The 25,995-nt window shown below is 44.0% G+C and overlaps 1 protein-coding gene and 1 non-coding gene across 3 annotated transcripts in view; both read left to right on the top strand.

Annotated features, from left to right (window-relative positions):
• LOC126174806 (solute carrier family 22 member 7-like) overlaps window positions 1-25,995 on the top strand; it is a 197,761-nt gene that overhangs the window by 62,879 nt on the left and 108,887 nt on the right. For both annotated transcript variants that reach the window (XM_049921179.1, XM_049921180.1), the window contains one exon: window positions 11,794-11,962. In XM_049921179.1, the coding sequence (XP_049777136.1) occupies window positions 11,794-11,962 (169 nt within the window). The remainder of the gene's footprint in view (window positions 1-11,793; window positions 11,963-25,995) is intronic.
• On the top strand, window positions 19,419-19,493 carry Trnas-uga (transfer RNA serine (anticodon UGA)). Its single transcript has one exon. It is a non-coding gene; the product is annotated as a tRNA-Ser (tRNA).

Raw genomic sequence — 25,995 nt, 5'->3', positions numbered from 1 at the left:
ACTATCGAAGTCAGCTTGCAATATGCACTCACGAACGGCAGATGGTAACACTAGCATGGGTGGGTGTCTAAAGCTCATCGGGAGACGAGGAAAACGGCGCAGCTGTTATAATGCAGAAACTGACATCCAAAAGGGCATGATCATTGGCTTTCGGGTCTAGGGTTGAAGCATTTCCGAAACGGCTAAGTTTGTAAACTGTTCAAATACACGGTACATGGATTAATGGCGCTATCCAAAAACCGGCGCCGAGGCGACCGTGGAGCACCACGGGCCCTAGATGACGGGTATGAAAGACGGATGATGCTATGTGTTGGGTCGAACAGGCGTGCAGCTGTTGGACAACCACTCAGCGAAAGTTGCTGCGTATGGACCTCCACAGCAGGTGCCCGGTTCGTGCACCAGTGCTGACTGCACTTCATCGGCGACGAAGGCTGGAATTTTCACAACGACGAAAATGGTTCAAATGGCTCTGAGCACTATGGGACTAAACTTCTAAGGTCATCAGTGCCCTGGAACTTAGAACTACTTAAACCTAACCAACCTAAGGGCATCACACACATCCATGGCAGAGGCAGGATTCGAACGTGCGACCGTAGCGGTCGTGCGGCTCCAGGCTGTAGCGCCTAGAACCGCTCGGCCACTCCGGCCGGCGCACGACGACGACAAGTGGCCATTTCAGATGAATCACCTTTCATGATCCATTGGACAGACGGCCGTTGACGTGTACGGTGTGAAATGCCTGAAAGCAAAGGGTCAGATCCGGAGCAGGGAACGTTGTGAAGTGGGGAATGTTTTCGAAGTATTCATTGGTGGTCTTGTCATTCTGAAGGCATAATGGATAAAAATAACTATTATCTATGCTGGGGACCATCCCTTCACATAGTTTGTTTTTCTTCGACACGATGGCATTTACCAGTAGGACAATGCAACGTCTCACAAAGCTTACAACGAGCGTACAAATTTCGAAGAGCACGAAGATGAGTTTACGCACCACTCTTGCCACCGAACTCCCCTGATTTAAGGCCAGTCGAGAACATGTGCGACCAGCTCTATCGGACTGTTCGCGTCATAGATCCGCAACCGAGAAACCTGGCGAAGATGCGGACGGGACTGTAGTGGGCATGGCTCCACATCCCTGTCGGTGCCTTACAGGACATCATTGACTCTCTAACAGCACGTTCCGCAACAGTCGAAGCTGCACAACAGGTGGATGTGATTGTGCAGTCTATGTATGAAAAGGCAGCGTATAGAAATACGGTTTCGATCGAGGCCCACGAGAAAGACAGGCCGCGGCGCATACGTCACGAAGGTAGTCCTGCGCTCGCTCGCTCGCTCAAGTCAGCAGACAAACTACCTTTCTACACCTGTTGACTTGTAACTAGGCGTGTCCGTGCAAACGAAAACTGAACCATCTACTGGAATCCGCTATTATGGAATCTTACTGTTATTAGTCCTATAATGATGGGAAGTCCATGGGCCTACTTATAGCCGGCCGGTGTGGCAGTGCGGTTAAAGGTGCTTCAGTCTGGAACCGCGTGACCGCTACGGTCGCAGGTTCGAATCCTGCCTCGGGCATGCATGTGTGTGATGTCCTTAGGTTAGTTAGGTTTAATTAGTTCTAAGTTCTAGGCGACTGATGACCTCAGAAGTTAAATCGCATTGTGCTCAGAGCCATTTTGAGCCTACTTATAATCTGCTACAGCTGTACTGGTGTACAATAAAATCAAATCATGCTAAAATTGTTATCAGCTGCATAAGGCACCACTTCCAGCATGTAATAAGTACTGTTAGGCAGAAGAGACTAAATGCTATAAACAAGCCGTTATACCATTCATATCGAGTATTGATTTCAAATTAAATTTTGCTCTAGTACTGTTAATCAGTAAGACTTCATAATAGCAGATTCCAGTGGAAGATGCAATTCTCGTTAGTACTTACACGCCCAGCTGCGTGTTGACAGGTTTAGAAACGCATTTTTTCCTGCTGAGTTGAGCGGACTACCTTCGTGACGTACGAGCCGCGGCCTGTCAGGACTATAACTTCGTAACGTACAAGCCACGGCCTGTCTTTCTCGTGGGCCTCGGTTTCGATGGGTCTTGGTGCTCGGTTCCTGTTTGAGCTAGGAACTTGGGGTGAAATGTTTTTCGTTTAGCCCGAACCAGCGGCAATTTGTACAGCCAGTCAAACATGTTTCACTGTAGCTATGTTATTGTATGTAAAGCAACGTTTGAACGACGGCCCGGAGCTGGCGCCCACGCAGATTGTGCGAATCGATTAATTCCTTCTGTAAAATATTTAACTGCCTGAAATTAATACTCAAGTAATAGCACCATTTCTATGTCCACCGTTCGGATTTTACGCAAAAAACAGTCACTCTTAATTGACTCCGGACTAGAGTGCAATTGACGGTTCAAATATGGTCCACCGGTGTATCGGATTTTTGTCTAAGATAAGTCTTAAGCGTTGGAAAATATTTTGATTCATTTGGGTTTTACGTGCAAAAGCCCTTTCTTCGTGGAGATTTTTGAAGCGTCCTATTTCTTGTACGAATCGCTTCAGACTTTCCACAAAGGTATATAAATGGATAAAGTCAAAACAGGTTTTCTTGAGCCACTGTCTAAATACGATGGTTTAAAGTCGAGCTAAGAGTAGCATGTGAAATTAGTCTACTGAACGCGTGCGAACAGTTAAAATGAATCAGATATATAAAAAAATGGCCTAACGATACACCTGAAAACCCGTTCTCAAAAATCTAGCTTCATTCCAATTTTACATGCCAAAAAACACGTTTTTCGCGAGTTCTTGTGCGAACCAGTTAAAATTTATAAAAATGTAGACAAATGTATATAATTAATGGTCGTCTTGTTGTTTTGTGGAAGCTTTATGCGTTGCCGCGATATAGCGAACTAAATTTACACGTAAAATGCACGCAAAGTTCGGCTTACGCGTGTCGCACTTGTTGAGACGGTTCAATTTGATACAAATGATAGTAAAAAATACATTTTTACGGTAGATATAAGAAGCATTTGCAAAAATCTTTCATCGTTCGGGTTTTACGTGAGACAAATCACATGTCTGCAAATGAAACTGTGTTTTGTATAAATGATTGGCATTTTAAGCGCAGCATTTGGATATAACTAAAAAACTGGTTATTACAGTTGATTATGGTTTCGTTGTTTATATGTTAAAAATTTTATTCAACAGTGGCTTAAAATCAATGAAAAATCATTGGACGTGCAAAACAATCAATGTGTCAAATCACAATTATGCCCAGCCCTGTACAGAATGACATGCTGTTTGATAAAGCATTTAAATCTTTATCGATGATCATGCAGAAATGTTCTTAAAATTATTTTCAGGAAAAAGGTTGCCTTATTTCTAAGCAATAGAAAATGTTTTACTGCGTTTTCTTGAAAAACTACTATGCTATGTTTCAATTTTCGTGCGGAATTGAAAAGTTGATACTCGTATTTTGTCGCATACATTGTTTCGCAGATCTACGTCATTTCCCCCACATCGAAATCAGACTTAATTCGGATTGCTTGTTGCAAAATATCGCGTCAAAATTATTCACATAGTGGCAGTTCTTAAGTTTCAATTTTTATTATTGCAGGCCTCAAATAAACAATGACTACAGTTTTAAGGTAAGAGATGATAATAAGATTTATGCTTTTCAGTAGTTTAATAATAGCTCCGCAAGTCGTTCAGCATGGGATAAAATAACCTTTTAAGTAAATATAATGAAATACTCTTACTATTTCGTTGCGTGGCTGATCACTTGATTCTTGAGGGTTACTTTGTAACTACTTTTAAGAAGCACGGTAATGTACAGTCTCATGCTGCTGCTAAATTAGACGGAAGCCTTCTGCCGTCCAGAAGCCATTTGACATATAATCTTTTTTAACAGGGAGAGATTTGAATAATTTTCTGAGTTTCAAAGTTGCTTCTTCACGTGAACCGCGTGTCCACGTCTTTTTTGTATAATCATTGCAAATTTTTATTCGTATCATACGTTTATCTATGTCATACGGTCTTATCGTAAGTTTATTTACGTAATATAAACTATGTATAGAAATTATTATCATAACTTCGCACAGTATTTAATTTTTTGTTCTATGTAGTATTTATGTTTGCCATTATTTTCTGCATTGCATGACGTACACTACTGGCCATTAAAATTGCTACACGAAACAGAAATGCAGATGATAAACGGGTATTAATTGGACAAATATATTATACTAGAACTGAAATGTGATTACATTTTCACGAAATTTGGGTGCATCGATCCTGAGAAATCAGTACCCAGAACAACCACCTCTGGCCGTAATAACGGCCTTGATACGCATGGGCATTGAGTCAAACAGAGCTTGGATGGCGTGTACAGGTACAGCTGCCCATGCAGCTTCAACACGATACCACAGTTCATCAAGAGTAGTAACTGTCGTATTGTGACGAGCCAGTTGCTCTGACACCATTGACCAGACGTTTTCATTTGGTGAGAGATCTGGCGAATGTGCTGGCCAGGGCAGCAGTCGAACATTTTCTGTATCCAGAAAGGTCCGTACAGGACCTGCAACATGCGGTCGTGCATTATCCTGCTGTCTGTGAAGCAGCGTCATGGTCATGGTCTCGTGATAGTCCATGCTGCTGCAAACCTCGTCGAACTGTTCGTGCAGATGGTTGTTGTCTTGCAAACGTCCCATCTGCTGACTCAGGGATCGAGACCTGGCTGCACGATCCGTTACAGCCATTCGGATAAGATGCCTGTCATCTCGACTGCTAGTGATACGAGGCCGTGGAGATCCAGCACGGCGTTCCGTGTTACCCTCCTGAACCCACCGATTCCATATTCTGCTAAGAGTCATTGGATCTCGATCAACGCGAGCAGCAATGCCGCGATACGATTAACCGCAATCGCGATAGGCTACAATCCGACCTTTATCAAAGTTGGAAACGTGATGGTACGCATTTATCCTCCTTATACGAGGCATCATAACAACGTTTCACCAGGCAACGCCGGTCAACTGCTGTTTGTGTATGAGAAATTGGTTGGAAAGTTTGCTCATGTCAGCACGTTGTATGTGTCGCCACCGGCGCCAACCTTGTGTGAATGCTCTGAAAAGCTAATCATTTGCATATCACTGCATCTTCTTCTTGTCGGTTAAATTTTGCGTCTGTAGCACGTCATATTCGTGGTGTTGCAATTTTAATGGCATGGCATTTTTCAAATGACCTCGTATAAAATCTCTTGCGTATATGAATGAAATATGTGTAGATATAAATCCAATAAACTTAGAAACAATGGAATAATATAAAATGGAACAAAAACAATCAAAATAATCCAAATTAAACAATAAGGACAATATTTTTAAAAAATTAAACAAAAACTTCCTGCAGGCATGTGACCTTGGTATGGTGACGAGGCTTGTGTGCCCCGAGAACACAGCAGGCTGTACTGGAAAGGTTCAACAATCTGCGCGGGTAGCCAGAGAAGAACCATCCAGAGATGTCCAACCCACGCAGAATGGTTGAAAAGACACTAAAAAGAGCTCTACCGGATCATTCGTCGCCCGAGTCAACAAAAATCTACATCAGTTGGCAAGCAATGGCGTCTGTTATTAAAATTATGGAAGAGTAAAAGTTGGTAACGTGAATAAAAAACGCTTCCATCATAGCACAAAAAAGGTGAACATGTTCTGGGCAGAGTTAGGGATGTAAGAGAAGGGAACTAGCTTTTCGACATATTTGGCAGCTTCAAAGGCGTTTAAATCACTTTTTTACGAGTGAACCGTACTTCCCTAGCACAGTGAGCTGTCTTAGCTGTTAGGTTTTGGCACGCCTGCATCTTGCAATTTATAAAGTCCCTGTCTCTGTGCCTAACATCCAAAAGAACCATAGTGAACAATACACAGGATGATCCTCACTAACGTTTCAAAAACCCCGAAGCGACGTAGATGACTCTCAGACAATGTTCCTCAATATAAGACTCATACCGCCGAAAATATCGGGAGATATCGAAAAGTGGGCGACAAATGTAGAACATATGACGTCACCAGATGACGTAACTCGCTGCACGAGCAGCGATCTTACCCTCGGAGGTAGGGAGCAGTGCTACACACCGCTCCGATAGGCTGCTCTGTTTTCGAACACCTTTCGTAAATGTGATGTATTGTAAAGGTAGAAGTTACCAAATTATTGTTCTCCCTGTAATCAAGCAAAAGGTGTTCTTACTTTGTGGTTCTTTCCTTTTGTCGCTCCTCTTTCTTGGTCACAGACTTCATTTAGTAAAGAACAAGAAGATCGTTTACTGGTAGCGATGCAATTCGGAAACGTGCTCGTATTTTTTTAGTTGTGACGCATTATGGTAGATTTTTGCTGCAGTGTTCTTTGAATTAACCAGCGGTGGCCGCGAGGCAGGTAAATACCGTAATGAACATTACGTCATTGGAAACACATGACTGTCTAACGCAATGCAAAAGACTTGAACCGTGAGCCCTACTTACGCACGTACGCCCAGAGTCGCACCGACGTGAATACTTGATTTCGGTTGGAATGATCGGGTAGGAAAGACCGATAGATTCAGCCGCAGCATCTGGTGAAATCACATCTTCAACATTTGTCATCCACTTTTGGAGGAGTATTTACTGACATTTGCGGCCCCATTTGTTTTACATTAAATGACTTGTCTCAGTACAATCTACGTCGCTTCGGGGGCATACCGTTAATAAGAACTAGCCTGTATTATATACAGATTGCCACAAAAGAACACTGTCAACGTTTGGTATGTTTTCCAGGACGGCAAACTGATCAGTTTTCAAGAAGGAATATCTATCAGGAAACGTACGGGTTCGGCGTTGGAATACGGCGAGGTCTGAGAACGAAATGTTGTGACGGTTTGTTCTGATCTATTATTGGTGTCTGAATACGGAAGGTATGCAACCTTGTAGCCATCTGTGTACTGCGGATACACGGTATGAACCTAATAACATCCTTGTACAAGCACTACATTCCCCCACACAGCCCTCGTCTGCATCGTACTGCGGACGTTGCGTGGTCTGCCACTGCAGTAATATTGTTGACAGCATTGCGACATGTACCAATATACAGCTGCTGAAATAGACGACATACTGCTCACATACGCCAAAGGGGATTGCAGTGGGAAAGCTGTTGCAATATTGTATGCGGAACGTTTTCCACACAGACGTAGTCCACATTGTTCCATTTCCGCTGCCAACGAGAGACGCCTTTGAGAAGCCACAAAGCAGCACGAGGTATTTTCCACCTGAGGCTTGTCCATTGTTAAGCAGTAGCCCTTTGTGCTTCGTACTTGCGAATACTTTCCCGTGATACCACGTACTTACACGTTTGTGACTATTACAGCGCCATCTATCACAAAACGAAAAAAGTGATCCAACTAAAACATTCACATTTCTATACGTACTACTCGAGCATGTAATAAAAAATGGGGGTTCCTATTTAAAAAAACGTAGTTGATATCCGTTTGACCTATGGCAGCGCCACCTAGCGGGCCAATCATAGCGCCATCTGGTTTCCCCCTTCAAGCTAGACAAGATTCGTTCTTTGTAGTTTTTTCGTTTGACGCTTATTTCGTGAGATATTTGGCCCGGTCACGATGAATGAACCACCCTCTATTGGTCAGTGTAAGGACCACGGAGGACCAGTGTACTGAGCGTAAGCCGCGCGAGGTAGCCGTCGGTCTCGGGCGACTTGCCACGGTTCCCCGCGCGGTACTCCCCGTCGCAGGTTCGAGTCCTCTCTTGGGCATGGGTGTGTGTGTGTTGTCCTTAGCGTAAGTTAGTTTAAGATTAAGTAGTGTGTAAGCCTAGGGACCGATGACCTCAGCAGTTTGGTCCCATAGAACTTACCACAAATTTCCAGTTTACTGAGCGTAAGCGCCACACACAACAGCTGAGGAATTCTGCAAGTGCAGAGCATTGTCTTGGCACCAGTCATCCTATGGAATACAACAACACGAATATTTTGAAATGAACTTTCCGCTATTGGGTTGATGTTATTAAAGAAGTAGTTTAAACTAAATTAGCAAGTAACCTTATAAATAGAGATGGAGGTTTTGCTTGAATCCTGAGTGGTATCGTGCTCTTTCGCTGTCAAAAACAGAGGGACAGAATTAATGCTAACTCACTTGATGACCATCCATAACTTTTGATGTCGGTCATGTATAGTTATGTGGTGGCGCTATATCTTTCTGGAATCTCCCTGCAATCAGAACTGGAAATTCATTTGCATAGCGCTTACTTCCTGCAGTTTTGCTTTGAAAATGACAGGTTGTACACCTGTCGAAATATCGGCGCTTGTCGACGACGTCATCTGGCTGCATATCCGTAGGTTATCTGAACATTGTATACGCTCAGAGAAACTCAGTTCTAGATAACTATTTATTTCTAACTCAGTTCAGGGAGACACATTCATCAAGATCTATTGCATACATTCCAGGTATCGATTTTAAAAATTTTCGATTTGCTTTGTAGCTAATTCGCCTTTGCACATCATTACTGCTTTTTTATATTAAATGTTAAGCACATATTTTATTAGTATATGATTCGTAGCTCATAACTCGTTTTCAGGGGCCACTAAAGATACTTTATGCACCGTCACACAACGGGTGCGATGTGACTATTTTTCAGTTACAAAGAAAAGGCAAGTTACGTATGTCGCTGATTAGTTACACTGTGACAGTCCACTGCGTGGAATAAACGGAAACTTTTTCTTTTTTTGGCACTCGTTGAGGGTGGTCTTCCTCACAGTGAATAACTGCACCTATCGGTCACCAGCTCACGTCGTAGTTCTCGACCACCCGCGAGTATACATTCTGAATGCCCTATTTGGTATTGCAAACGGCAACCGCTTTCTTCGAGCAACGAAACAATTATTCAACAATTCCCCTGCTCGTTTGCTGTCTGCCAATCTCTGTCTATCAAAACAGGCAGGTCTGAACCCCAAAGGCATGGCCATATACTATATCATTAATAACCCCCTGTCTTTAAATGAACTTAATGCAAATAGTCATAGGGGGCCCATCAGCTCCGAACCACAGTAAAACGTGGAATTTTTCACAAATACGAATAGTTGCACAGACATGAAAGATACGATAAGTGAAAAAAGTGAGAGTCACTGAGAACTGAATGTGGAAACTTTCGACGTATAGCCAAACACTCACTTACTTGAAACTTCCTGGCAGATTAAAACTGTGTGCCCGACCGAGACTCGAACTCGGGACCTTTGCCTTTCGCGGGCAAGTGCTCTACCAACTAGGAGTGCTAGTTCTGCAAGGTTCGCAGGAGAGCTTCTGTAAAGTTTGGAAGGTAGGAGACGAGGTACTGGCAGAAGTAAAGCTGTGAGTACCGGGCGTGAGTCGTGCTTCGGTAGCTCAGTTGGTAGAGCACTTGCCCGCGAAAGGCAAAGGTCCCGAGTTCGGTCTCGGTCGGGCACACAGTTTTAATCTGCCAGGAAGTTTCATATCAGCGCACACTCCGCTGCAGAGTGAAAATCTCATGCCACTCACTTACTTAGTTACACCAATAAAAATTTGTCCCAAAACATATTCCTTGACACTTCATAAATAGTTTGATCCGTCAGCGGACTGCTTTCGAACAAAGGGGCACCGGCTGTCATCACTCTGAAAACAGGCTGAGCATCTGAGACGAGTGGGTAGAAATTTGGGTGCAGATTCTTGACAGTTGTTTCAGATTTCCCCAAGCTACTTTTATGCTCTGCGCTAGTGTTATGGAAACAACGAGTCATAAATGAAATTCCTTCTGGGCCATTTCAATGACTTCTTCATGCGATATTTTAATTTAGTCAAGCTGTAGTTTTGGTGATGTAATATTCTGCTCTAGACATTTAATGATCTAATTATGTAACCATAAATTATACAGGGTGTGTCAAACCTTTTGAGTCAATCTGAAACAGATGATAATTATCAATAGCCGATCGTATTGAGATAGGGAGGCAATGGGCGGAAATGTATATTTATTGTGTTATGGACACACCCAGCGTACACTGCATAACAACAATGTGGCTCATAGTATTGCTCAAAGCAACCTCTGCCAGTCTCAATGCACGGATTGTAATGGCGCATGTAGTTCTGCTGCATTCCCGCAAAGATCCCAGGTGTCGTCATACACTGGAACAGTCAGCGGACAATAAAGATTGTCCACACCTGACCACCAAACAGATATATTGCACACAACTCAGCCACAGCATATGTGTCAAGTGAGACTGCTTTCATCCCACCGCTGCATTGACCTATAACGCACACACACACCCCTATGTCTGGTGTCAGTTGTCCATTGCATCAGACAGCTTGTGATGTGTCCACGGTGTGGAGTGTTACTATGCAGTGCATGACGTATGGTCAAAGATGGGATGTTGCACGTCACTAGAGTTGGTAGAGACTATTGCATTTATCGTATGGGGCGGCAGGATATAGCGCCCTTAATGTAGTACGAATGTGTAGAGAACGCTTTCCCAGCAGGAACCATTGTAATTGGAAGAAGTTTATCTCCGTGGATATCGCCTTAGGAGAGATGGGGTCATTCGCGCTACGGAGAGCCAGCCAAGGTTCCTGACAAAGATATGTCCGAACACAAGAGTTTCAGGAGATGTTGTTAGATCGTATGGCCTACCACCCAGCAACAGCCACGCATCAACTTGCCTGTGAAATAGACCCTTCGAAGAATACAGTGTGAACTGTTGGAACAGGTATTTTACCCCTATCATAATGAATACGTGCAACCAGTGGGACCAACGTATTTTGAGTCCCCCATTCACTTTTGACAATGGATTATCCACCGCCGTGTCGTAGTGCTGAACTTCTCATAGTTTGTATTGTTCACGTATGATGCTTCATTCACCTGTGATGGAGTTTTCAATAGCTGCAACAGCCACATCCGGAGTGAGGACAACCCCCGTGGCATCCAGGTAGATGACCACCAGTAACGATTATCTGTCAAAGTATGGGTGGACATTGTCAAAGATCACCTAACAGGACCGTATTAGTTGCGTCCATGTTTGACTGGTCCATGTCACCTGGTGTTCCTGTGAGATGTGCTGCCATAGTTCATGGTGACTGAACCCCTTCTTGTCTCGAAAGGATGAGGTTTCAGTTCGACATTGCACCAGCCCAATTAGATGTTAATGTACACGAGCGCCTAAACATCATATACCTTCATAGCTGGATTGAAGGGGGAGATGCTGTGCCATGGTCAGAACGATCGCCGTATCTCACACCTCTAGACATGTTCCTCTTGTGTTATGTCAAGACATTTGTGTATGAGACCCCATAAAAACAGATGACGTCCTGCTTGCTGTGGTCCCAACTGCCTTTCTGCTGGCACAACATACACCAGGAATCTTTAGGGAGTGTGGCAGAATTTCACGGGCCGTTTCCATGCATGCACTGATTACTCGCGGTCGTCACTTTGAACAATTACTATGAGCTACAATGTTTTCATGCAGTGCATGCTGTGTATGTCCACAACACAACAAACATGCATTTCCAACCATTGGTTCGCTATCTCAATATAATCGGTTGTGGACCCACTACACATGTTTTAATTTGACCCAAAAGGTTTGAGACACCCTGTATGTGGACTCAGTATCATATTTTGGTGATTATACATAGTGTTTAGCCTTTTAGGAACGTTTTTGTAAAGGGCAATATCGTACTGCATTATAGAAAATGACTTAAAGTCGAAACATAAGACGCTGGAAATTCAGTGGTTAAATATGAAACACATTTTGATATTTCAGGTCTGGAACTGACGGATATCAGAAACCGATCCAGCATAAATTGCATGGCAAACGTTGCTCTGGCTGTCGGATTGGCTTTTGCCAGCTTGTCTGTTCAGATGTTTCCCAGCTGGAAGTATTCCATACTTTTTGCGGCACTATGCTGCCTTGTGTTACTACTCTTCTACAGGTAAGATGGCCGGAGCATATGAAAGGATTACTAGTGGGTGATGATAATTCTTGTAAGCTTTATTATTATAAGTATGTTGAAAAATTAGGTAATGTTAAACTTTCTTATTGTGACAGAAGAATCAAGTGATATACGTACAATATCGATGCTATTTCCTATGCGCGTATAATACATGGCACTTACTATTCCATAAACTTATTTTTCAATTTTTTTCACACGAGATACAGAGGAATATCTATTACACTACCTGATCGAAAGTATCTGGGCACTGATTAGTAATACGAAACTGACCACTAGATGTCCCGAGAGGCGGACCCGCCAGTATAAAAGAACGCGGGGTGTGTTGTGTTGCCATCAACGAGTAGTAACAACAGAATGGGTCAGTTAGGAGAACTCGTTGAGTTCGAACGAGGACTAGTCATTGAATGTCACCTGAGTAAAAAATCTATCATGGACATTTCAGTCGATCTAAAGTGTTGTGGTAAGAAGTCGCATGGTATCAGCCGAGTAATCACTCGTTCTAATGTGCTGCCTGCAGGCTAGCTAACAGAATGACTGTGCGTAAGGAACTAAAAAAGATGGTGCTCAGTGGTTTAACAGGTTCTCGTAATCCTCATATTTTTATAGGCAGTGGAAAGTGGCGCTTGTGGTGCTATAAGCGGCGACGCCACTGGATAGCGTATGACGGAAAAAAGACTGATTGGAGTGATAAATCACGCCATATCCTGTGCCAACCCGTTGGAACTGTTTTGGTTTGTGAAATTTCCGAAAAAAGTTACCTGCCATCATGTGTAGTGCCAACAGCAAAGTACGAAGGAGATGGTGTTACAGCCTGAGGTTGTTTTTCGTGGTTAGGCTGCGGTTCCCTAAATGCGTTTATGAAAAGGTTCAATGCGGAAGCATATGAACATATTTTACACTATTGTTTACTATATACAGTGTGGAAGAACAGCTGAGAGACGATAAGTGTTTGTATCAGCATGACAAAGCACCATGTTGAGAAACACTTTCTGTGGGGAAATGGTTTGTGGAGAGTAACATTTCTAAAATGGACTTCGCTGCCGGCCGGAGTGGCCGTGCGGTTCTAGGCGCCACAGTCTGGAGCCAGGCGACCGCTACGGTCGCAGGTTCGAATCCTGCCTCGGGCATGGATGTGTGTGATGTCCTTAGGTTAGTTAGGTTTAATTAGTTCTAAGTTCTAGGCGACTGATGACCTCAGAAGTTAAGTCGCCTAGTGCTCAGAGCCATTTTGACTTCGCTGCTCAGGCTCTAGACGTTAACCCACTGAGACATCTTTGGAATGAGTTAGGACGTCGACTTTATTCCAAACTGCAGCATCCAACATCAGTTGCGTCTTTCGTTTCGGATCTTGAGGAAGAATGGGCTGTCATTCCTCCTCATACATTCAGACACCTCTTTGAAAGTGTCTCCAGCAGAGTTAAAGCCATCGTAAATGCGAAGGATGGATACACGCCATATTCATGTCCACTAATAGGTGTCCGGATACTTTTGAACAGGTAGTGTAGTGTAGTCTTTTGTACTGATGGCGATAGCCAAGTGTTGTGGCGTGACACTGAAATCATTGAAGAGATATCACGATTCATGACCGCTCAAACGTCATCCACAAGCACGTGGCTCTCTATGGTGTCTCATATATGGTTATAAGGACTGCGATCAGGAGACCTGGCCAGCCGAAGAAGCAACCTAATAGTCGTGGAGTGTTCCTAAAACGTTTTTGACAACTGCAAGAGTTGCGCATTGTGCATTTGTCTTGGTGTAGGTGCAGATCTCATGCCAAACTCTGTTGGCAAATGTACTTACCCACACGTCCAAACAGTAGGTTTATGCATCGCTCGCCGCTGAGAGACGACCACCGAGTTTTACGCCACGCAAACAACCATAAGACGAGAAAAATACCGCTTCCTAACAGAAAAGAGCTTTACTGACTAACATGGTTTGTCGGCTCTTGCGACTTGCACTGTATAGATACCCTGCCACCCGCCTGTTCAGATGAACTTCTTGTGTGCCTAGAGCTGCCCCATAATACACTCCTGGAAATGGAAAAAAGAACACATTGACACCGGTGTGTCAGACCCACCATACTTGCTCCGGACACTGCGAGAGGGCTGTACAAGCAATGATCACACGCACGGCACAACGGACACACCAGGAACCGCGGTGTTGGCCGTCGAATGGCGCTAGCTGCGCAGCATTTGTGCACCGCCGCCGTCAGTGTCAGCCAGTTTGCCGTGGCATACGGAGCTCCATCGCAGTCTTTAACACTGGTAGCATGCCGCGACAGCGTGGACGTGAACCGTATGTGCAGTTGACGGACTTTGAGCGAGGGCGTATAGTGGGCATGCGGGAGGCCGGGTGGACGTACCGCCGAATTGCTCAACACGTGGGGCGTGAGGTCTCCACAGTACATCGATGTTGTCGCCAGTGGTCGGCGGAAGGTGCACGTGCCCGTCGACCTGGGACCGGACCGCAGCGACGCACGGATGCACGCCAAGACCGTAGGATCCTACGCAGTGCCGTAGGGGACCGCACCGCCACTTCCCAGCAAATTACGGACACTGTTGCTCCTGGGGTATCGGCGAGGACCATTCGCAACCGTCTCCATGAAGCTGGGCTACGGTCCCGCACACCGTTAGGTCGTCTTCCGCTCACGCCCCAACATCGTGCAGCCCGCCTCCAGTGGTGTCGCGACAGGCGTGAATGGAGGGACGAATGGAGACGTGTCGTCTTCAGCGATGAGAGTGGCTTCTGCCTTGGTGCCAATGATGGTCGTATGCGTGTTTGGCGCCGTGCAGGTGAGCGCCACAATCAGGACTGCATACGACCGAGGCACACAGGGCCAACACGCGGCATCATGGTGTGGGGAGCGATCTCCTACACTGGCCGTACACCACTGGTGATCGTCGAGGGGACACTGAATAGTGCACGGTACATCCAAACCGTCATCGAACCCATCGTTCTACCATTCCTAGACCGGCAAGGGAACTTGCTGTTCCAACAGGACAATGCACGTCCGCATGTATCCCGTGCCACCCAACGTGCTCTAGAAGGTGTAAGTCAACTACCCTGGCCAGCAAGATCTCCGGATCTGTCCCCCATTGAGCATGTTTGGGACTGGATGAAGCGTCGTCTCACGCGGTCTGCACGTCCAGCACGAACGCTGGTCCAACTGAGGCGTCAGGTGGAAATGGCATGGCAAGCCGTTCCACAGGACTACATCCAGCATCTCTACGATCGTCTCCATGGGAGAATAGCAGCCTGCATTGCTGCGAAAGGTGGATATACACTGTACTAGTGCCGACATTGTGCATGCTCTGTTGCCTGTGTCTATGTGCCTGTGGTTCTGTCAGTGTGATCATGTGATGTATCTGACCCCAGGAATGTGTCAATAAAGTTTCCCCTTCCTGGGACAATGAATTCACGGTGTTCTTATTTCAATTTCCAGGAGTGTATTCACTGCGCCTCGTGACGACCGATGCGCAGAGGTGTGCGTGTGGACTATGGCTTGTGCGCCCTAGAGCGTGGAAATTCTTCTCGATGATACGTGCTTTCATTTCTGGTTTTCTGCTAATAATTGGCCTGACCATCCGCTGTTATAGTGTGCTAAAGTCAATGACAACCCTGCTGTCAACACGATATCCCCCAAAACGAGGTTCTCTGGGAATAGTAGCAAGAGGAAAGTCCACTGCACACTCGACCTCAGATCTAGAGGATGACAATGCGGTAGGTATCCATGACACTGCCTCAGTGAATTGCATTGGTACCGCGCTTCTTTTCCGTCTTGCTTTTGACTGTCGCGTGGAGGTTTGGTACAAGATGTCATGACTTCAAATCGTGTGGAATACCAAATTATTCTATTTTCTTTGGCAGCAGGAGCCCTCACCTTCTCACACATCTGATATCTCCAAAGAAACATAACATTAATGAAAATTATGCGTAGAATATCGAAAACAATTTTTTTGATCGTCTTTGAAGTTATATGAATAAACGTCATCTGGAAGCAGCTACTAAAGTCAACATTATCCCTGCAAGGTGTTTTGTAAGATTAATCCACAAATACCTAGGGCTGGAAAACACAAAAGTAATGTAATTTTAGTGAAACTCGAAAGTGTACATTTCCTCTTAGCTTAGCTGGTATCGTGAGGATATACTGAGTGAGGGCCACAGCTCCAGCCACACCCCCACGCCCTCCACATAACGAACAAAGGCTAAAACTTAAGTCTTTCAAAACTCCACAGATCAATAAATATCTGGCACACAGTGAGGATGTAGTATTGAATATCAAACACAGTTCAATTTTTCCCTTTTTCTAAACTTCACTTACACCTCACATTTCTCCAATTCTCCCCACACTGTTTCATTATATTTCTCCAATTTTTCTTGTATTTATGCCTTTTATTGTAACTGTCTATGAACATATATTATACTGTTTCATTAGTCATCTTCCGTATAGTAAGAGAAATTTATCATACCAGCGATATATAATTTAGCTTATGTCTCTCCTGATATAATCTTTTACTCATATTTTATAAGTAAAACCCCTTCAAGTTATTCTTCAGTACTCTTGTCTTGTATAACTTTAATTTTATTGTGATTGTTAATTTAATTTAATTTAATTTTTATACAGGCTTTTAGGTTGTTTTACCGTATGTACATCGTTTCTTCTGTTGAGTATCAGACTTTGCAGATGTTATCCTCCTCCATTTTACTTCACCTTCGAGCTTTCGGCGGTTAATGTTAATGTTTCTTGGTTTGTCCTATTTACACAGAATGTTCGAAAATTCCAATTACAAAGTTGTAGGACTTGTAGAGGGAAGAAAATAGATAATATTTTGAAATGGAACCCTGTCCGGAAAAGTACCGTTTCAGGTTACAACCATTTGAAAACACGTTAGTAACGCGACCACTTTTAAAAGTAATTGATTTGGCGTGTTCCAGTACATCGCTTGTTTTAAATTCCCCTCATTAATAGCCATAGAAATTTCTGGTGTACTCTTTGACAGGTTTCCTACAAAGTGATGCAGGAAGGCCTCCTCTAATTCGGATGTGCGGCGTCTCCTCGTAGCACTACAGTCAAGCCTGCTGACGGTGAAGGCAAACATTCTCGAAGCCGCTGCGTAACTGTGGCGAAAAGGGAATGCGATGGAATCGGACGTGTGGATAACGATCTAATTATGGCGACCAGCAGCGCTTCCATTACCGCGAGCTTCGCCGTTCAGAATGATCGTGTCGCAGTATTCTGCAAACGTATACTCATCCATGTTGCTGTAACACTCACAGGCACGTGAATGACACTACAACCACGTCCAAGAGGTGGGATAGACGACATGTAACATCAGCCGATCCTACGTAACCAACCGCCCCCCTCCCCCCACCTCTTACCATGACTACTCTGTTACATACCTAACAAGCAAATATGTTTTAAAACTGCTATAGCAAGGAACTGTATGTTTCCGAACATAGGTTCCTATTTAAAATATTATGTACTCTCACTCCTCTACAAGTCCTAGAAGTTTGTAAAGGTAATTTCTAAACACCTCGTATTTATTTACCGTTTAACTTTTCCAAAGACGTTACCACCGCACTGTTACAGATGACATTTACTATGTGTTTTCATGTGTCTCCCGATGTGTAACATCCTTTTCAATGTTGTTCACCACCATTTCATCCTCTTTGACGATGATGAAGGCATTGTAGACCAAACATATATTGCAATTCCCTGTCAAATTAAAATGTTCTCTGACCCAGAACATATCGCAGCAGGGTACAGATATACTTTAAAACTGAGCATGGTCTCGATCGCAAAAACATTTATTTCCATGGTAACCGGTTTCGGTCAGTCTTTTACCGTCTTCAGGTCCTCATACCATGGTCACAGGCGGTGGCGGTGAATGGAGCGGATGTTAACGAACGTCGATTTCAGTAGGCATTTGACTTTCGTGGAGTTACAATGCCCTCTCCATTCATCACCACCGCCTACCATCACAGTATGAGGGTCTGAGGATAGTCAAAAACTGACCGAAGCCGATTACAATCGAAATAAATGTTTTTGCGGTAGACGCTGTCTGTGTCCAGTTTTAAAGCACTTTTAGCCAGACCGCTGTTTCTTTACGAGATATGTTCTCCAAAATTAGCATACAGAAAACGAACTATTCTGGTTGTCCAGTAAACACAAGTTCACGCCAAGTCATGAAGTAACAGGCAGATCGAATAAACGTTCCATGTACCAAATTCACTTCATAATACACGCATGATTCAGACGTAGTTTCTACTGGTTCTGATCAGCAGACTTTCGAAGACTCTGAAAATTCAAGTGCTCACCTTTCTAAATACTTGGTTCAATTCTGTGAAGCTGCAAGACTTCATAATGATCTGACTTAAAGGTGAACGCTTCAGAAAAAACATCGGGAAAAACAAAGACTAACTTAATTTACGAAGGATGCGCTCGCAAAAATGCATAACACTTGAGACCAAAACTTTTGGAGTATTTAAATCACTAAATTATTTAATGTGTCATAGAAAGACTTTATTTAAATTACTTTTGTACATTCTTTATTGAATTCATATTCTATGGCGAAATCTTCTATCATCTTTGTGTTTTAATCTGTTGAACTTCGTCTGTTGCAAATCACTTATACTTTGCGTGTTAAGTCCATCCTCAGTAGAACTTAATTGTAATAGAATGAGATTTTCACTCTACAGCAGAGTTTGCGCTGATATGAAACTTCCTGACAGATTAAAACTGTGTGCCGGACCGAGACTCGAACTCGGGACCTTTGCCTTTCGCGGGAAAGTGCTCTACCAACTGAGCTACCCAAGCACGACTCACGCCCCGTCCTCACAGCTTTACTTCTGCCAGTACCCCGTCTCCTACCTTCCAAACTTCCCGAGTTCGAGTCTCGGTCCGGCACACAGTTTTAATCTGCCAGGAAGTTTCATATCAGCGCGCACTCCGCTGTAGAGTGAAAATCTCATTGTAGAAACATCCCACAGGCTGTGGCTAAGCCATGTCTCCGCAATATCCTTTCTTTCAGGAGTGCTAGTTCTGCAAGGTTCGCAGGAGAGCTTCTGTAAAGTTTGGAAGGTAGGAGACGAGGTACTGGCAGAAGTAAAACTGTGAGTACCGGGCATGAGTCGTGCTTCGGTAGCTCAGATGGTAGAACACTTGCCCGCGAAAGGCAAAGGTCGCGAGTTCGAGTCTCGGTCGGGCACACAGTTTTAATCTGCCAGGAAGTTTCATATCAGCGCACACTCCGCTGCAGAGTGAAAATCTCATTCTGGAAACATCCCCCAGGCTGTGGCTAAGCCATGTCTCCGCAATATCCTTTCTTTCAGGAGTGCTAGTTCTGCAAGGTTCGCAGGAGAGCTTCTGTAAAGTTTGGAAGGCAGGAGACGAGGTACTGGCAGAAGTAAAGCTGTGAGGACGGGGCTTGAGTCGTGCTTGGGTAGCTCAGTTGGTAGAGCACTTGCCCGTGAAAGGCAAAGGGCCCGAGTTCGAGTCTCGGTCCGGCACACAGTTTTAATCTGCCATGAAGTTTCAAATTGTAACAGGTTTCACTGTTTGGTTCGAGTTTCTGTCAAGACTGTAGAGTTGATTGCCCCCGAAAATTGACAGTACAGTGATAGCTAAATCCACAGACACAAAACAAAAGCAGAATACACCAAACATTCTGAGTAAAATCAAACAATGGAAAATCCAGGATGGAATAACAACAATATTATGAAAGGTATAGATTGCTACTCACAATATAGATAATATGTTGATCTGAAGACAGACACAACTAAAAGACTGCTGCACTCATGCTCATAAATTAAGGATGATTTCAGAATGTGGTGCCACACAACGTGGCACTACACAAAACTGGCGCTAATAGCATACGCACATAGGGAACACACACGACACAGATCTGTAAGTCCACGGTATTGGTGATAAGTTGAGAAAACCTTCCCAAAACACACGTGCTACAAAACGCCACTGTTTCCTGCGCATGTACCCCGAAATCAATATGGGATGTGATCACCATGCACACGTACACAGGCCGCACAACGGGTTGGCATACTCTGGATCAGGTGGTCGAGCAATTGCTGCGGTATAGCCTCCCATTCTTGCACCAGTGCCTGTCGGAGCTACTGAAGTGTCGTAGGGTTTGAAGATGTGCAGCGATACGTCGACCGAGAGCATCCCAAACGTGCTCGATGGGGTTTAGGTCTCGAGAACAGGCAGATATCTTCTGTTTTAAGGTACTCCTCCACGATGGCAGCTCGGTGGAGCCGTGCGTTATCATCCATCAGGAGGAAGGTGGGACCCACAGCACCCCTGAAATGGCGGACATACTGGTGCAAAATGACGTCCCGATACACGTAACCTGTTACAATTCCTCTGTCAAAGACATGCACCAATCATAATCCCATCCTACACCACCAAACCACGACCTCCATACAGGTCCCATTCAAGGACATTAAGGGGTTGGTATCTGGTTCCTGGTTCACGCTAGATGAAAACCTGGCTAGAATCACTGTTCAGACTATACCTGGACCCCTGTGAACATAACCTGGGACCACTGTTCCAATGACCATGTACTTTTTTCTTGACACCAGACTTTATGGGCTCTCCTGTGACCAGGGGTCAGTGGAATGCACCTTGCAGGTCTCTGGGCGAATAAACCATGTCTGTTTAGTCGTCTGTAGACTGTGTGTCTGGAGACAACTGTTCCAGTGGCTGCGGTAAGGTCCAGAGCGAGGCTACCTGCAGTACTCCATGGCCGTCTGTGGGCACTGATGGTGAGCTATGGGTCTTCTTGTGGTGTTGTACACTATGGACGTCCCGTACTGTAGCGCCTGGACGCGTTTCCTGTCTGCTGGAATCGTTGCCATAATCTTGAGATCAGACTTTGTGGCACATGGAGCGCCCGTGCTACAACCTTCTGTGTTTGAGCAGCCTCCAATTGCCCTAGTATTCTACCTCTCATAACGTCATCAATATGAGTTCTTTTAGCCATTTTCAACACAGTCACTATTAGCACGTCTGAAAACGTCTGCACACTTTGTCGCTGCACCATACTCTGACATGCACCAACACACTTCTTAGTATGTGGACTTCTGCCTGCGCCACTGTGCGACGACCATAGGTCAAGTGCATCGAATGGTCATACCTCGAGGTGATTTAAACCCACAAATCGCTCACCAGAGCGTTGTTTCATCATGTATCAGCATTATGCTTAATTTATGAGCCTCAGTGTATAAATGTGAGCTTTTGGCCAAAAGGCCTTTTTCTGACGTAGAAAACACAGAGACATTCATGCAAGCACAACTCACATTTACTTGACCACTCTATCTGGCCACCAAGACCAGATTGCTACCAACAGCTTCTGATGGGAGGAGCAATCTGAGTGGTAGGGGGGGGGGGAGGGGGTAAGGGGGAGGCTGGAGTGGGGATGGTGGTGGGTAGCAGGGTAGGAATGGGAGAGGGTGTAATGCTGCTTGTGGTGGCATGTGTGGACCGGGTAGGAAGAGAGTGGGGCTGCTATTTGCTGTTGGGAGGTTTGGGAGGGGGGAGGAAGAGGAATAGGAAAGGAGAAAAGCAGAGGAGGAAAAAAAGAGAGAGACTAATGGGTGCATTGGTGCAATAGAAGGCTGTGTAGTCCTGGAATTGGAGGAGGGAAGGGGATAGGTAGATGAAGGAAGTGGACTGGCCAGGGGGGGAGGGCGTTACTGGATTGCAGAATATATTGCAGTATAGTTCATAAAACTGGGATTGGAAAGAAGGATCCAGATCATACAGGCTTTGATGCAGTAATTCAAGTGAAGCACATTGTGCTACTTAGAATGTTCATTAAACAGATAGTCCAGCTGTCTCTCGGCCACAGTTTGTTGGTGACCATTCATGCCAACACAGCTTGTTGGCAATGCCAGTGTAGAATGCGGCACAATGATTGCAGTTAAGTTTATAGATCACATGACTATTTTCTCAGGTAGCCCTGTCTTTGATGGGATGGATGATGCTTGTGACTGGATTGAAGTTGGTACCGGTGGGAGAACTTGTAGGGCTGGTCTTTAATATAAGCCTATTACAGGGATATGAGCCATGAGGCAAGGGGTTGGGAGCATGGGTGGAGTAAGCAAAGACAAGGATACTGCATAGGTTTGTTAGGTAGTGGAATACTACTGTTGGGGTGGTAGAGAAGATAGTAGGTAGGACATTCCTCGTTTCACAGCACAATGGGGGGTAGTCAAAATCTAGGTGGAGAGTATGATTCAGTTCCTCCAGTCCTGGGTGGTACTGAGTCTGGAATGTTGTGTCCCTTCGTGGCTGGACAGTGAGAATGTGGGAGGTAGTAGGTGACTGGAGAGCCAAAGCAGGGGAGATTTCTTTCTGTACAAGGTTGGGAGAGCGAGAGCCCTGGTGATTCCCTTGCTGTATTGTCACTAAAGATGCAACAGCCATTATGTGTCTAGGATGTATGGAAGGGACTTGTTGGCATGAAATGGGTGGCAGCAGTCGAAGTGAAAGTATAGCTGCTGGTTGTTAGATTTGATATGGACAGAAATATTGATCTAACCATCTTTGAGGTGCAGGTAACTTATAGAAAGGTGGCTTATAGGTTTGAGGAGCACTCGACAAAGCAAATAGGAGAGAATGATTTGAGATTCTGAAGGAATGTGGATAGTGTGTCCTCAGCCTCAGTTCAGGTCACAAAGATATCATCAGTGAATCTTAACCAGGTGCAAGGTTCAGGATTTTGGGCGGTTATGAAGGTTTTCTGTAGATAGCCCATGAACAGGTTAGCAGAGGATAGTGGCATATAGGAGCCCATTGCTGTACCACAGATTTGGTTACAGATGATGCCTTCAAACGTGAAGAAATTCTAGGTGAGGACATAGTTGGCCATGGAGATCAGGAAGGGGGTTGTAAATGTGGAATCAGTCAGGCACTGGGAAAGGTAGTGTTCAGTAGAGGCTAGGCCATGGATATTAGGCATGTTAGTGTACAGGAAGGTGGCAACAATGGTGACGAGCAGGTACCATGTGGTAAAGGAACAGGAACTGTGGAGAGCTAACGGAGGAAATTTTTTATGTCTTTGATATAGGAGGGTAGGTTATGATTGACTGAATGTGTTGGTCCACATGAGCAGCGATTCTTTCAGTGGGGACGCTGTAGCAGCCGCAATGGGGCATCCTGAGTGACATGGTTTATGAGATTTAGGAAACATGTAGAAGGTAGGAACATGGGGAGTGGTAGGGGTGAGGAGAGAGACGTTCTGGGATGGGTCTAAGGAGCTGAGGAGAGACTGGAGATGTTGTATTTATGTAATGAGGTCAATGTGCCGTGGTTTGTTGGTGGATGAATATGAAAGTTGGTGGAGTCCTTCTGCCAGGTAAACCCTGGGGTTCAAAAACACTGTGGTGGAGAATCTGCCAGGTAGTCATGGGTGACAACCGACAATGTAGTTGTGATACCGTTATCGCGAATAACGTATTTTGTTTTGTAATCTGACAATAATTTTGGATAACAAACTATGTCTGAACCGCTCATCTAAGACAAAACCAGAATATGCAACATTTTTCGTTTTTTGAATTCTGTGGGGTAAGAGTATGAAGAAATTTTCTGAGCTACCAGCTCGTGAAAGGGCAACATACAAGTGGCCATGCGGAAAACTCTCTGATTGTAAATCAGTTCCTAACACAGATCCTAAAGTATTCGAATGTCTGACCTTATTTTTGCAAATGAAACCTTGATTAGGAAGTGAAGTCGCCTAAAATGGATAGATAAATCGGTTGGGAACGTTGGTATATGTTGTACGAGAGCGACCTCTCCAGCTGTTGAACCAGTGAGGATAGTAGCTTCGAGACTTAAGTTCTCATCGGGTTTCATTACAAATTTTCAGAGGCTTGATATTGAGTGGTGGTATTTCAGGAACATAACCTTTAAGCTTCAAACTGTCTGGTACGAAGCCAGCCGGATTCAATGGATTTAGAAATTATTGTGGATATTGAACTGTATCTTCCATGATAACTACAGTATCGATTGATTGGTATTCTTTATGTTGTCTTCTTAATTTTTCCAAATCTTTCTGATAGTTGGTTTTAATAGACAACCTGGACAGTTTTGTTTGAAAACAATGTACAGCCCATGTTTATTAGAGTATCATGTAAAACATAAAGTAAATCGGTCAAAAATATTTCCAGATTTTAGCTAACAATGTTTGTCCTTTATATTTTGGTACAGGATAAAGGTATTTGATTTATTCCTACACAAATTTTGAAAAACTGTACCAAAGGATTTAATATTTAGGAAGAATATTACCATAGCAGCTAAAAAAGGAGCAATTCAGTGTAAGACTTTTTTTAATTTATGCTTAAAACACAAGTGGGACTTCTGAGCCCCATGAGGGTATAATTATCGTATCGGATAGAATTATCATATCTTTTGTGTTTGTCCTATGATACTTCTCTTAAGGTGTTCTGCAAATGCTGACTAGTTTCGTACTTGTTCTTTACGCGTCGTGTCAAACATGCTCAAGTCACTTTGATGTAGATTTCATCACAATCCGTGCAATTATGATGGTAGATCCATACTGCTGGTATCTGTTGGGTGTTGATTCTAGATTTGAGATTTGTTACTCTAGAGAATTATTCGTTTTTAGGCAAAATCTACGCACTGTTTCTTTTCTTTTCTTTTTTTAAAAAAAAGGAAGTTTTACCTCTTTTGTATGTGAGTTTGTTTTGGAATGTCACTAGATGTAATTTTCTTGTGACTGTCTGCTCACATTATTTTTACCGCTGTTTATGTCTTTGTTGCCAGTGTGTCTGCAAGTATTCTTGGTATGATTTGATTTATTTGTTTCATCATCTGTGCCTTAATTCTTTTGTTCCTGTTTCTTTGTATCTTTTATTAATGCTAGCAGTTTTATACTAGCTGCCGCTTCTCAGTAATCAAATTTTTTGTGAGGAATGTCATTGAGTCCGCCGCTCGTGGTCTCGCGGTAGCGTTCTCGCTTCCCGAGCACGGGGTCCCGGGTTCGATTCCCGGCGGGGTCAGGGATTTTCACCTGCCTCGAGATGACTGGGTGTTTGTGTTGTCCTCATCATTTCATCATCATCCAGGACAGTGGCGAAATTGGACTGAGCAAAGACTGATAACCACGCAGTTGAGCGCCCCACAAACCAAACATCATCATCATCATCATCACGAATGTCATTGAGTCTGTATGAGACGTATCTGACGGCAGATTGTGATTCTGTAGGTAGCTTGGGGCTGCATTTTTTATGTGCTGTTGTTGGGGGTTTTTGTAAATCTCGTAGTTGTGTATAAGATTTTTTTTTTCTGTGGTTATACCCTGAAAGTTCAGTTTGGTTTCCTCTTCTTCCTCTATTGTAAACTTTATGTTTTTGGGTATAGTACTTATGTAATTGTATTTTATCCAGACGTTCATCTACCGTGCATATTAGATCATCCATGGACCTGTATTTTGTAGCTTTTATTTAGTAGGACATCTTCAAATGTTAGTTTTTCGTTATGATTCATGAAGATGTTGGCTAGTGTTCCTCGAATAGGTGAACACATATGTAAACCTCCTTCTTGTACGTAGTATACCTGACTGAATTCCGAATTATTTTGATTGTGTTATTAACTGTATTTATTTTATAGTTTAATCTACATGGTCCTGAGGTAGTTGGCTGTGTGTTTTTAGGTTTTCTTCAGTTAGTTTAATGGTCCTATTACAGCGGATACAGCTATACATGCTTTCTTCGTCAAATGAAAGGTATGTTATTGTGCATGGTATTGTTATAGATCTTATTTGTTGTATTAGTTGAGTGGTATTTTGCCTGTCATTTCCTGTTAGTCTCGTAGTATTAGGTGAGCAGTTGCTAGTGGGTACGTGGGGGCTGCATTATATTTAGACATTTGCCCAGTGGGAATGTCTGCCATGGAGTTTTGGCTGGCGTCTAATGTTACGTGCCTTAGGGATTTATTGCAGATGCCTCTGTTTATCACTGTCTGAAAAGATTTCGAA

Source organism: Schistocerca cancellata, chromosome 3 (genome assembly GCF_023864275.1).
Source record: "Schistocerca cancellata isolate TAMUIC-IGC-003103 chromosome 3, iqSchCanc2.1, whole genome shotgun sequence".
Taxonomy (NCBI): domain Eukaryota; kingdom Metazoa; phylum Arthropoda; class Insecta; order Orthoptera; family Acrididae; genus Schistocerca; species Schistocerca cancellata.
This window is presented reverse-complemented; position numbering and strand designations above follow the sequence as displayed.